Raw genomic sequence first — 12,910 nt, 5'->3', positions numbered from 1 at the left:
GCAAGGAGCCATCCATGATGAAATATTTGCAGATGGTTAAAGAAGAGTCTTAGAGCCTAGATCACTTTACCCTACAACAAGTCCCCCGTTCATAAAATCATCAAGCGGACGCGCTCAGTAAATTAGCATCCTCGGCATCATGTGATACTCCCAGATCAGTGTTTTGGGAAGTAAAAGAAAAGAGGAGTATTGATGCCGAGCCAGTATAGGTCATTGACAGAAGCTCCTCTTGGATGGATGGAGTCGTCTCATACTTAAGGGACGGGATACTCCCGGCCGACCCAAAAGTGTAATACCCCGTATTTTTAAGCCATTTACTAATTATTAATTATGGATTTTTCCGAAATATTTTATTATACAAAAAAATATTTATTTAAGTCCATATATGATTTTACAAAAATATAATTACGCGTTGTAATTACATGAGTCAACTCAAGTTGTCGGAATTTCAGCCTTTAGTATTTTACTTCCGAGTCAAACTACCAAGTACCAAACTATCCCTCCTCCCGTAATCAAGGTCAACCCTTACTACTCATATCCACAACATTTATTAGGCCGGCTGCATTTATTGGGTCAGCAACATTTATTGGGTCAGCAACATTTATTGGGTCAGCTGCATTTATTATGCCAACAGCATTTATTAGGTTGGCTGCATTAATTGGGTTGGCAGCATTTATGAAATCGGTTGGAATAGTGCCTGAGTTGGGGCTATATATAGCCATGAAACATGAGCCATTCCATCACACCTCCTACTTCTCTTCTTACTTTCCTTCTCCTTTCTCCTTCCTCCTCCATTTTCACCTCCTTTTAGCTTTTATTTGTGGTCTTGAGCTCCTCACGAGCACCTCCTTGCTGCCACCATACCACCGCCATTCGACCACCACCTTGTTGCCATCCCCTTCCTTGCGTTGCTCACCGTAAGTAAGCCATATATTTCTCATTTTTAGTACTACTACTAAGTACTACTAATATTACTACTATTACTCTCAACTACTACTACTACTACTACTACTACTACTACTACTACTACTAAGCACTAGTAGTACTACTACTACAACTACATCTACGTATTACTACTACTTCCTATATTATTATTATTATTACTATCATTATCATTGTTATTAATATGACTACTACTACTCACATGTACTACTACTACCTACGTAGCATTACCACTACCTTATTATTATTATTATTATTATTATTATTATTATTATTATTATTATTATTATTATTATTATTATTATTATTATTATTATTATTATTATTATTATTAAAGATTATTTTATAAATACAAGTGTTAATTTTATAAAAGGGTTATAATAATAAAATTGTTCATGCACAACTAGTCAAAGTCGATAGTCTATGTCCTTGTATCTATGGGTTGAAAAGTATTTGATTAGGATTATTGGTTTGTTGTAGGAGGTACTTCCGGTTCGTAACTAGGAACCCCGTGTTTGTTTTGCAAAGATCAAGGTACGTACACGTGGCTAGATCTTTTATAAAAGGACTTTTATATACAACGTGTTACATGTTAAGTGATTTCGAACCATGTTTAAATGATTGGGAATTGTATTTCGATGAAACATGTTTTAATCGTTTGATCTCAAATGTTTAAATATTTTATATGAACTTGTATTAATATTCAAGAAGGAAGTTTTATTGTTTTAATTTATCCCGAGTATGGGGTATTGGAAAGTTTATTTAACAGGATTTACTCCTTGGATCTTTTGAATTTTTACTCCCACTACGCGGAGTAAGTTGAAGACTATGGACTTTGTATGACCTAGTCTTTCCCCTTGATAGCACTATGTAAAGGAGTTACTAGCTTGGGGGGTGTACACACTTAGGTGGTAAAATGATTTACGAAAATGAGGATTGATCCATCCTATTCGGAATTATCTTTGGAAAGTTGGTTGTTTCGAAAATTGGTTCTTTCGACAAGTTTTTATACATGAATTTCTATTCATGAATGGTTTGGATAAATTATGATTTATTAAAGTTAAATCTCTTCGAAAGCATGTTTAATTAATTAAATTGATTTTACATGTCTAGCATTTGTATGTACTTAGCATTTTTTGCTAAAACGTATTTGTTTTGTTTTGGCTTGGCCCTACTTATCATTTTGATAAGTAGATAGGTGATGACGATCGGACAACGTGAACTATATACTGCATTGGGAATGATGGGCGGTGATCACCTAGTTTAATTTAGTATACATAGTATTAGAGGTGTAGCTACTTTGAAGGTGTATCAAACTATTATTATTACTATTATTATTAATGAAAGCTAAGTACTATTTTCCGCTGCAAAACTCTGTTAAGCCTTACATAATCACGTGGCGGTAATACTCCCATGTTACTCCCTAAAGTTGGATTATTATTGTAAATATTAGAGAGTAATTTGGGGGTGTTACAAAGTGGTATCAGTTTTCGGGTCTTAAAAAGATAAAAATTGGAATATAAAACTAATGGGTAGACCTAAGAAGGGCATATAGGATAGAGTTTCGCATTTGTTTTTCCGAAAGTATATATTAAGTATATATTTAAGTAAAAACTACTTTCTATTTTAAATACGAAGAAAGATTAATAGTGGGGATCATTGGATTGACAATGAGCTCTGGCTAAGGCAGGATTTGGGCTCTGGGCAACGTCGACCCTAACCTCTCCTACCTGGGATCTCATTGGTCCAATTAATCCACATTATGAATCAAGTATTCAACTTATAACTATATATAATATTTTCGAAATTAAAAGAATTTGAAACGTATTCAAAAAGTAATTTCGAACTTTACGTGAATTATGTGCATATGGACTAAGCAAACGTCCAAACTATGTTTTAGAATACAAAGATTCGAATTAAAATTCGAATTGCATTGAGATTGGTAGTCTTTTGGGAATTTTTATATTCCACGGTATATTAGTGAAGGTTCATGAATTATTCGATGATTATTCCTAAATTGGAAATGGATTGGAAGGTGAATTTCACTCTTATGTGATGAATTATATGATGAAGTGTTTGTTGATTTGTATGTTATCATTGTATGCAAATTATGATAAATCTTGTGATGATCTATTTTGAGATATCACATAGAGTTGCTTCTAAAATGGCAATTTAGACTTGCTAGTTAAACTGATGAACGTTTAGTATTCAAGATATTTTGTGAACAGTAAAGTTATCACATCTCTGAGTCTTTGTTGGATGGATGAGTAATCTGTTTTTACATTTATGTGCTTAATTACCACATTATTCAGGATCATGTCTCTAAGGCAACGAATTAAGAAAGGGAGTAAGTCCAAAGTCAGCTCTGTCATCAAAAGGCTAACCAAAATAACCGAAAACATAGCCGGTATTGTCTCAAACCAGGGAAAAGCCCATAATGACCTTGATGCTTTTGGGGAAGTTTTTAAGAGAGTAGCTGCGGCCAAACCACCCACTTACCTTGGCAAGGTAGACCCAGCAAGCTTAGAAAATTGGGTGAGAGAGTTCAATAAACTTTTTGATGCTATAAATTGCCCTGAGGAATTAAAAGTCAATAATGTTGTTTATTACCTTAGAGAGGAAGCCGGTTTGTGGTGGAGTCAAAGGAGAGATGACTTGTTGAGTAATCCTAACTTTGGGTGGGCTCAATTAAAGGAAGCTTTGAGAGAGAAGTTTTACCCTTCCTATTTGAGGAAGCAGAAGTGCATGGAGTTTACGAACCTTAGGATGGGGAACATGACAATTAATGAGTATTATAGCAAGTTCATTGAGTTAATGAGATTTGCACCTGAGGTAGTACCAACTGAAGCACTTAAGGCACAGAGGTTTGAGCAAGGTTTGACCTTGACCCTTCAAGGAAAACTAGGAGGAGTGACCTTTGAAACTTTAGATGAGGTTTATGGGAGAGCAGCGCACCTTTATGGGATCAAGGGGAGAGAGCTAGAGGGAAAATTTTCCGGGGAAAAGAGGAAGCTTAGTGGGACTTTCAATAGGAGTGAGAAGAAACCCAAAGTTGAGGGGAACCCGAGTGGGAATTTCAATGGGAAAAGGGACAACAGGGGTAATTTTGAAAGAGGGAATGGGAATAGAGGGAATGGAGACAAACCCAAGAGAACCTATTTTTGCAAGAGATGTGCGAAGAACCACCCAGGAAGGGATTGTGAGGGAAACCTAGTGACTTGCCGCTACTGTCAAAAAATAGGTCATCGTGAGTATGAGTGTTACAAGAAGGTTTCAGATGAGCAATCGGGTAAACCCCAAGATGAGAAGAACCAACCCAAGCCGCCAATTCAGCCCAGCGGATTCAATCCTAAACCTGGACCTAACAACAACAGTGGAGCTGCTCCCAAGGGTCGTGTGTTCGTAATGAACAGCCGTGAGGCTGCAACTGCCTCCGATGTGGTAATTGGCAATTTCTTTATTTTTTCTATGTCTACTAAAGTCTTGTTTGATTCAGGGGCGTCTCACTCTTTTATTTCTAGAAGTTTAGTAGATAGACTCAAGTTAGAGAGTCCGGTGTCTGTTTCCTTAGATATTGCTATCCCGTCAGGGGAAGTGGTGAGTTGCACTAAAATGCATCAGAGTGTACCTCTTGTTATTTCAAATGTAGAGTTTCCATCAGACTTAATCGAGCTTGACTTACAAGATCTCGATGTTATTTTGGGGATGGACTGGTTGGGCAAGTACAAGGCCCAAATTGATTGCGAGGCCCAAAAGGTCACATTGTGTGGCCCGGGCAAGGTTAGAGTAACTTATCGAAGGGAGGGGAGGAAATCAGGGTTAAAAATCATATCTGCTTTGCAACTTAAGAAATGTGTAGCAAAGGGACACCCACTTTATTTATGTAGCGTCCAAAGGATAGAAGAAGGTGATGAGTGACATTTATGTCACTCTTAGGGAGTAGTTTTAGAGTCATTTTCGTGTTTATTTTATCTTATTTTTCCCTTTCTTTCTCTTGTTTTCTCTTTAATAAAGTTTCTTGTTTATTTGGTAATTTTGGAGCGTTTTAGTTTATTTTCTTTATTTTATTAGCTTTAGTTTATTTTCGTATTTTATTTTACTTTATTTGCTTGTATAGTTTTTGTCTTTATTAGTTTTAGTTTTATTTCTCTTATTTCTATTTTACTTTTATTTATTTTAATTAGTTTGGAGTGTTTTTCACATTTTATTTGTTTGTGTTTTATTTAATTTTGTTAGTTTTAGTTTTAATTCTCTCATTTCCTATTTTAGTTTATTTAGTTTTATTTTATTTATTTCATTCCTTTTTGTCTTGATTTCTCCTTGGTTTTGTGTGTAGGGGTTCGGGTTTTATGTCAAATGAGTTCGGGTTCCAAGTTGAGTCAAACACAAACCGCAACCTGCTGCCCCTTATCCATCACCGCACCCTTCATTATCCTACACCACACCATCAGCAACAACAACAATTCCCCTGCTCCTCTTTCCCATCCAATCAGCCAACAACAATTACCACCAAACCACCTGACCAACCACAACTAGCCACCTGACCACCTTCACGTGCAGCCCTAACCCCAAAACCAGAGCAGCCCGCAACACCACCAACAGCACCTCCATCTCCCCTTCTCACCCTCACCTTCAACCACCAATTTACAGCCTGCAACCCAAAAGCAGCCGCACCACCACACACACCAGCACCAATTCACTCACCCGCTGCAACCCCTCACACCACTCACCACCAGTCCAACTTCCAACCACCAGCCAACAACCACCTGACCGCCACAGCAACCACAATCACCCACCAATTCACGCGCCCACTGCACCAGCCACCTAGCACCGCACATCCCCTGCTTCACCCCGCAAACACTACACACACCAGCACCACCAGCCGCAACAGCAGCCACGCAATCACCAACACCACCAACACCAACGCAACCCAGCCACCGCAATCAACCTCACAACAGCCTGCTTTACACCCACAATCAGCCGCACCTAAACCAGCAATAATTAAGCAACCATTTCGCACAAGCAATTCGGCCCCTCAATTAAGCAAATCAGAATAAATTGAAAATCAATCAAGTTCGAGCATACCGTTTGTGGTTCGATCGAACTTCGAGTAAGAGACTTTGTGGGTTTTGTTATTTGAAGAGGAGTGGTCGAACATACCCATGGTTCGACCGAACCAACCCCGTAGTTCGGTCGAACCAACCATCGGTTCGATCGAACCATTTCACGAGACGCGCACATGATGTTTAATAAGATCGAACGGTTGATATTGGAGGTCGAAGCGAGGATAGCCATTGATGGTTGATGAACGGTGGTGATGGTGATGCGTTTCAATGGAGTAGAGAGCAGCCATGAATTGGGAAGAAGGGGAAATCGGGGGTAGCTGATAGTTTTGGGGATTTTGGTTTTTATTTTTCTTTTTATTTTTCTTTTATTTTTTTTTATTTCCTTTTTCCTTTTTCTTTTCCCTTTTCTTATTTCTTTTCTCTTTTATTTCTTTTCTATTTTATTTTTCTTTTTATTTTCCTTTTCTTTCTTTATTTTATTTTCCTTCTTTTATTTTTCTTACTTTGGCTAGCTTAGTATAAATACCCAATTTTTGGGGTAATTAAAACAATTCAATAACTATCTATTCCTCTCTCTAATTAGTTTTAGATTAGGTTAGGTTAGGGTTAGTCTTCATTGGTACAGAGAGAAAGTGAGGTTTTCTTCATTAATGAACTTGGATTTTGAAGAAGGAGCTTGTTCAATCCTTTGTAGACCTTCATCTTCAATTAATGAGCAATTTCTTACTCTTTCTCTTTACCTTTGTTCTTGATTTTGTTTATTTGCTTTTATTTTTCTTCCTTGCTTATTAATCATGTTGATGCTTATTGATTTGATGATTGATATTGTTTTCAACATGATTTGTGAGTAGTCATCTAGCCAAGGGTGTGGGGATGGTGTAGTTGCTAATTGTTCATGCTTTTAATGTTGGGGTTATGTTAATGGTGATTAAAGTCTTTGCATGCTTGATATTCTTTGGTCTTTCTTGCAAGTGCACATTGTTAGTTGATCAAAGATGAGTCTTTACTAACAAGTAACGGAAGTTGACTTAGTTGAGATTCATTACTATCGATTGTTATTTAATAGTACCTCCTAGTATATGGTTCTAATGTGGAAACATAGAGGCTATGTTAGGAGAAGCCAATTGACCCCGGAAGGCGGCTAGATTGGACCCTTTACTTCGATATTCATGTATGTTTAGTTTACCATTGATATGCTACTTTGTTATTGTATGGCCAAGCGTCAACTTCACCTACCCATTTCCCTTGGTGCCTTAATGTTTTATTTCTTGTTTTAGTATTTTTAGACTTTAGTTTATTTATCCCCTATTCCGGACTAGCTTAATTGTCGATAACATTTGGTGGTGTTTACCGTTCTCTGTGGTTCGACCCCTATGCTTGCCTTATACTCGTATTCGGTTTGTTTAGGTTGTATAAATTGTATTTGATCTAGGGATAGACAATTGACGACGCATTTATTCCCTTGTCAGAAGGGGCAAGAGAGGATGGGAAAAATATTCCAGTAGTAAATGAATTTCTTGACGTTTTTCCCGAAGAAATTCTAGGGATGCCACCTGTGAGGGATGTTGAGTTTACCATAGACTTAGTGCCAGGAACATGACCTATTTTAAAGGCTCCATATAGGATGGCCCCGGCTGAGATGAAAGAGCTGAAGACTCAGTTAGACGACTTGTTAGAGAAAGGATATATCCGGCCTAGTTCATCACCATGGGGTGCACCAGTTTTTGTTCGTGAAGAAGAAGGATGGAAGCTTGAGATTGTGCATAGATTACCGCGAGTTGAACAATGTGACGATTAAGAATAAGTACCCGCTGCCTAGGATTGATTTGTTCGACCAGTTGAAAGGGGCGGGAATATTTTCGAAGATTGATTTGAGGTCAGGGTATCACCAGTTGAGGATAGCAGAGTCGGACATTGCAAAAAGTGCTTTTAGGACTCGTTATGGTCACTATGAATTCACTGTAATGCCATTTGGGTTAACCAATGCACCTGCTGTTTTCATGGATTTAATGCACCGAATTTTTAGGCCATACTTGGATAAGTTTGTTGTGGTGTTTATCGATGATATTTTGGTGTATTCGAGGAACCCGGAAGAGCATGAGGATCATTTGAGGATGGTATTGGCAACCTTGAGAGAGCATCAATTGTACGCCAAACTTTCAAAGTGTGAGTTTTGGTTGGAAGAGGTAGCTTTCCTAGGTCATGTGATTTCTAAGGAGGGAGTATCGGTGGATCCAGGAAAGGTAAAGGCTGTAAGTGAATGGCCGACCCCAAGGAGTGTGTCAGATGTTCGGAGTTTTCTTGGGTTAGCAGGTTATTATAGAAGATTTGTTAAGGATTTCTCAAGAATTGCAAGGCCTATGACGAGCCTAATGAGGAAAGAATGTAAGTATGAGTGGACTCCGGAGTGTGAGAAGGCTTTTCAGATATTAAAAGAGAAGTTGACTACGACACCTGTGTTAGCCCTGCCTGATGGAAGTGAGCAGTATGAGGTGTATAGTGATGCGTCAAAGTTTGGGTTTGGTTGTGTGTTGATGCAAAATCGAAAGGTGATTGCTTATGCCTCAAGACAGTTGAAGCCTTACGAGGTGAATTACCCGACCCATGACTTAGAGTTCGCTGCAATTGTGTTTGCATTAAAGATTTGGAGACACTACTTGTATGGAGTAACATGTAGGATTTACACCGATCACGAGAGTTTGAAATACATATTCACTCAAAAGGAGTTGAACATGAGACAACGACGATGGTTGGAGTTGATTAAGGATTACAATTTGGAGATTCAGTATCACGAAGGAAAGGCAAATGTTGTAGCCGATGCATTAAGTAGGAAGTCAAGTCATGCAATTAATGCAATGATTCTACCAGATCAATTGTGTGCGGAATTCCAAAAGATGAATTTGGAGGTATTGGAACAAGGAGAAGTTAAGAAGATTTTGAGTGCCTTGTTGAGCAAACCGTCGATTTATGATGAGATTCAAAAAGGCCAACCTGGGGACGAGAAGTTAAACAAGATTAAAGAGAAGATCGAGGAAGGGAAAGTATTGGACTTTTTAATAGCCGATGATAGAAGCATGAGGTTTAAAGGGAGATGGTGTGTCCCTCAAAATCGAAGTGATCTGAAGCAAAAGTTGATGGAGGAAGGTTATAGTTCTCCTTATTCAATGCATCCCGGAGGGGATAAGTTGTATAAGGACATGAAAAAGACATTCTGGTGGCCGAAGATGAAAAGGGAAGTGGCAGAATTTGTGTCTAGATGTTTAACTTGTCAAAAGGTCAAGATCGAGCATAAGAGACCCCAAGGAACAGTTTAATCCTTGGAGGTGCCTAGTTGGAAGTGGGATTCGATCTCTATGGATTTCGTGGGAGCCTTACCCAAGACTCGAGCAGGAAATGATACAATTTGGGTCATAGTGGATCAACTAACAAAATGTGCAACGTTCATACCCATGAGGAGTACATGGTCGATGGATCAATTAAGAAGAGCGTATGTGAAATTTGTGGTGAAATACCATAGTGTGCCGAAGGACATAATCTCGGATAGAGACTCAAGGTTCTTATCCAACTTGTGGCAGAGTTTACAAAAGGCTATGGGGACTAAGTTGTTGATGAGCACTGCATTCCACCCCGCAACCGATGGTCAAACAGAGAGAACAATACAGACATTAGAGGATATGTTGAGGTTATGTGTCATGGAGTACCAGGGTTCATGGGAAGATCATTTGGACTTGATAGAATTTTCCTACAACAACAGTTATCATGCAAGCATTGGGATGGCGCCATTTGAAGCTTTTTATGGGCGAAAGTGTAGAAGCCCGATATGTTGGAACGACATAAGCGAGACTGTTACACTTGGGCCAGAGGTGATCAAAGAGACGGTGAAACAAGTAAAGATGATTCAAGAGAAAATAAAAGTCGCACAAGATCGTCAAAAGAGCTATGCAGATTTGAAGAGGAGGGATGAGGAACGGAGTAGGTGAGAAAGTTTTATTGAAAATATCTCCGATGAAGGGAGTGATGAGGTTCGGGAAAAGAGGAAAATTAAGCCCGAAGTACATTGGACCGTATAAGATCATCCAAAAGGTGGGAAAGGTAGCATACAAGTTGGATTTGCCTAATGAGCTAGAAAGAGTTCACAATGTGTTCCATGTGAGCCAAATTCGGAAATACATACCAGATGTTTCCCATGTTTTACAGCCTGAAACCATCGAGATGGACGAGAACTTGACTTATGAGGAAAGACATGTGAAGATTCTGGATAGTAAAGTGAGAAGCACTAGGAACAAGGATGTTAAGATAGTCAAGGTTCTATGGTCAAACCATAAAACCGAGGAAGCTACTTGGGAAGCTGAAGCAGATATGAGGAAAAGATATCCAGAGTTATTTTCGGAGGTTAGTAGTCGAGTTACGGGGGCGTAACTCCTTTTAAGGGGGGTAGAATGCGATAGAGTTTCGCGCTTTTGCCCTTTTTGGTTAGTTTTGAGTAATCTTGAGTTACTATGTGTTGTGCCTGAGTCATAGTTGAGTCATTTCGAGTCATTATAAGTTGTGCATGAGTCAATTTATATTAACTTGGATTATTTAACCAACTTTTTACTCAAGTTTCGAGGTCGAAAATTCTTTTAAGGGGGGTAGACTGTAATACCCCGTATTTTTAAGCCATTTACTAATTATTAATTATGGATTTTTCCGAAATATTTTATTATACAAAAAAATATTTATTTAAGTCCATATATGATTTTACAAAAATATAATTACGCGTTGTAATTACATGAGTCAACTCAAGTTGTCGGAATTTCAGCCTTCAGTATTTTACTTCCGAGTCAAACTACCAAGTACCAAACTATCCCTCCTCCCGTAATCAAGGTCAACCCTTACTACTCATATCCACAACATTTATTAGGTCGGCTGCATTTATTGGGTCAGCAACATTTATTGGGTCAGCAACATTTATTGGGTCAGCTGCATTTATTAGGCCAGCAGCATTTATTAGGTTGGCCGCATTAATTGGGTTGGCAGCATTTATAAAATCGGTTGGAATAGTGCCTGAGTTGGGGCTATATATAGCCATGAAACATGAGCTATTCCATCACACCTCCTACTTCTCTTCTTACTTTCCTTCTCCTTTCTCCTTCCTCCTCCATTTTCACCTCCTTTTAGCTTTTATTTGTGGTCTTGAGCTCCTCACGAGCACCTCCTCGCTGCCACCATACCACCGCCATTCGACCACCACCTTGTTGCCATCCCCTTCCTTGCGTTGCTCACCGTAAGTAAGCCATATATTTCTCATTTTTAGTACTACTACTCAGTACTACTAATATTACTACTATTACTCTCAATTACTACTACTACTACTAAGCACTAGTAGTACTACTACTACAACTACATCTATGTATTACTACTACTTCCTATATTATTATTATTATTATTACTATCATTATCATTGTTATTAATATGACTACTACTACTCACATGTACTACTACTACCTACGTAGCATTACCACTACCTTATTATTATTATTATTATTATTATTATTATTATTATTATTATTATTATTATTATTATTATTATTATTATTATTATTATTATTATTATTATTAAAGATTATTTTATAAATACAAGTGTTAATTTTATAAAAGGGTTATAATAATAAAGTTGTTCATGCACAACTAGTCAAAGTCGATAGTCTAAGTCCTTGTATCTATGGGTTGAAAAGTATTTAATTAGGATTATTGGTTTGTTGTAGGAGGTACTTCCGGTTCGTAACTAGGAACCCCGTGTTTGTTTTGCAAAGATCAAGGTACGTACACGTGGCTAGATCTTTTATAAAAGGACTTTTATATACAACGTGATTTACATGTTAAGTGATTTCGAACCATGTTTAAATGATTGTGAATTGTATTTCGATGAAGCATGTTTTATTCGTTTGATCTCAAATGTTTAAATATTTAATCTGAACTTGTATTAATATTCAAGAAGGAAGTTTTATTGTTTTAATTTATCCCGAGTATGGGGTATTGGAAAGTTTATTTAACAGGATTTACTCCTTGGATCTTTGGATTTTTAACTCCCACTACGCGGAGTAATTGAAGATTATGGACTTTGTATGACCTAGTCTTTCCCCTTGATAGCACTATGTAAAGGAGTTACTAGCTTGGGGGGTGTGCACACTTAGGTGGTAAAATGATTTACGAAAATGAGGATTGATCCATCCTATTTAGAATTATCTTTGGAAAGTTGGTTGTTTCGAAAATTGGTTCTTTCGACAAGTTTTTATACATGAATTTCTATTCATGAATGGTTTGGATAATTATGATTTATTAAAGTTAAATCTCTTCGAAAGTATGTTTAATTAATTAAATTGATTTTACATGTCTAGCATTTGTATGTACTTAGCATTTTTGGCTAATACGTATTTGTTTTGTTTTGGCTTGGCCCTACTTATCATTTTGATAAGTAGATAGGTGATGACGATCGGACAACGTGAACTATATGCTGCATTGGGAATGATGGGCGGTGATCACCTAGTTTAATTTAGTATACATAGTATTAGAGGTGTAGCTACTTTGAAGGTGTATCAAACTATTATTATTACTATTATTATTAATGAAAGCTAAGTACTATTTTCCGCTGCAAAACTCTGTTAAGCCTTACGTAATCACGTGGCGGTAATACTCCCATGTTACTCCCTAAAGTTGGATTATTATTGTAAATATTAGAGAGTAATTTGGGGGTGTTACAAAAAGAGAGATGGATGATGAAGAAGAGATGAACCTGGTTTGAAATGAAGAGAGGGGAATTGTTCAAGAAAGATTATGTGAAACCATATCTGAAGTGTATCACCCCGGAAAGAGGGCATGATATTTTGGATGACCTCCACTAAGGGCATTGTGGATCCCAT

General features: G+C 37.6%; 2 protein-coding genes across 2 annotated transcripts; both read left to right on the top strand.

Annotated features, from left to right (window-relative positions):
- The first annotated feature begins 3,258 nt into the window (after positions 1-3,258).
- LOC145631828 (uncharacterized) lies at positions 3,259-9,300 on the top strand. Its single transcript, XM_081684022.1, has 3 exons — positions 3,259-4,722; positions 7,730-9,152; positions 9,284-9,300. The coding sequence occupies exons 1-3, from the start codon at positions 3,259-3,261 to the stop codon at positions 9,298-9,300; spliced, it is 2,904 nt and encodes a 967-aa protein (XP_081540148.1).
- Positions 9,301-10,013: 713 nt separating this feature from the next.
- LOC145631814 (uncharacterized) lies at positions 10,014-10,427 on the top strand. The gene has a single exon (XM_081683999.1). The coding sequence runs from the start codon at positions 10,014-10,016 to the stop codon at positions 10,425-10,427; it is 414 nt and encodes a 137-aa protein (XP_081540125.1).
- The last annotated feature ends 2,483 nt before the right edge of the window (positions 10,428-12,910 follow it).

This window comes from Chenopodium album, chromosome 1 (genome assembly GCF_948465745.1).
Source record: "Chenopodium album chromosome 1, dcCheAlbu1.1, whole genome shotgun sequence".
Lineage (NCBI taxonomy): Eukaryota > Viridiplantae > Streptophyta > Magnoliopsida > Caryophyllales > Amaranthaceae > Chenopodium > Chenopodium album.
The sequence above is the reverse complement of the archived record's forward strand: the minus strand, read 5'-3'. Positions and strand labels throughout refer to the sequence as shown.

What these genes read in the sequence shown, in the direction of transcription:
- LOC145631814 (XM_081683999.1), top strand. Translation starts at nt 10,014, where the DNA reads ATGAAGGGAGTGATGAGGTTCGGGAAAAGAGGAAAATTAAGCCCGAAG.
- LOC145631828 (XM_081684022.1), top strand. Translation starts at nt 3,259, where the DNA reads ATGTCTCTAAGGCAACGAATTAAGAAAGGGAGTAAGTCCAAAGTCAGC. An exon ending in CATTGTGTGGCCCGGGCAAG is followed by an intron (nt 4,723 to 7,729) that starts GTTAGAGTAACT and finishes GGGGTGCACCAG; the next exon opens with TTTTTGTTCGTGAAGAAGAA.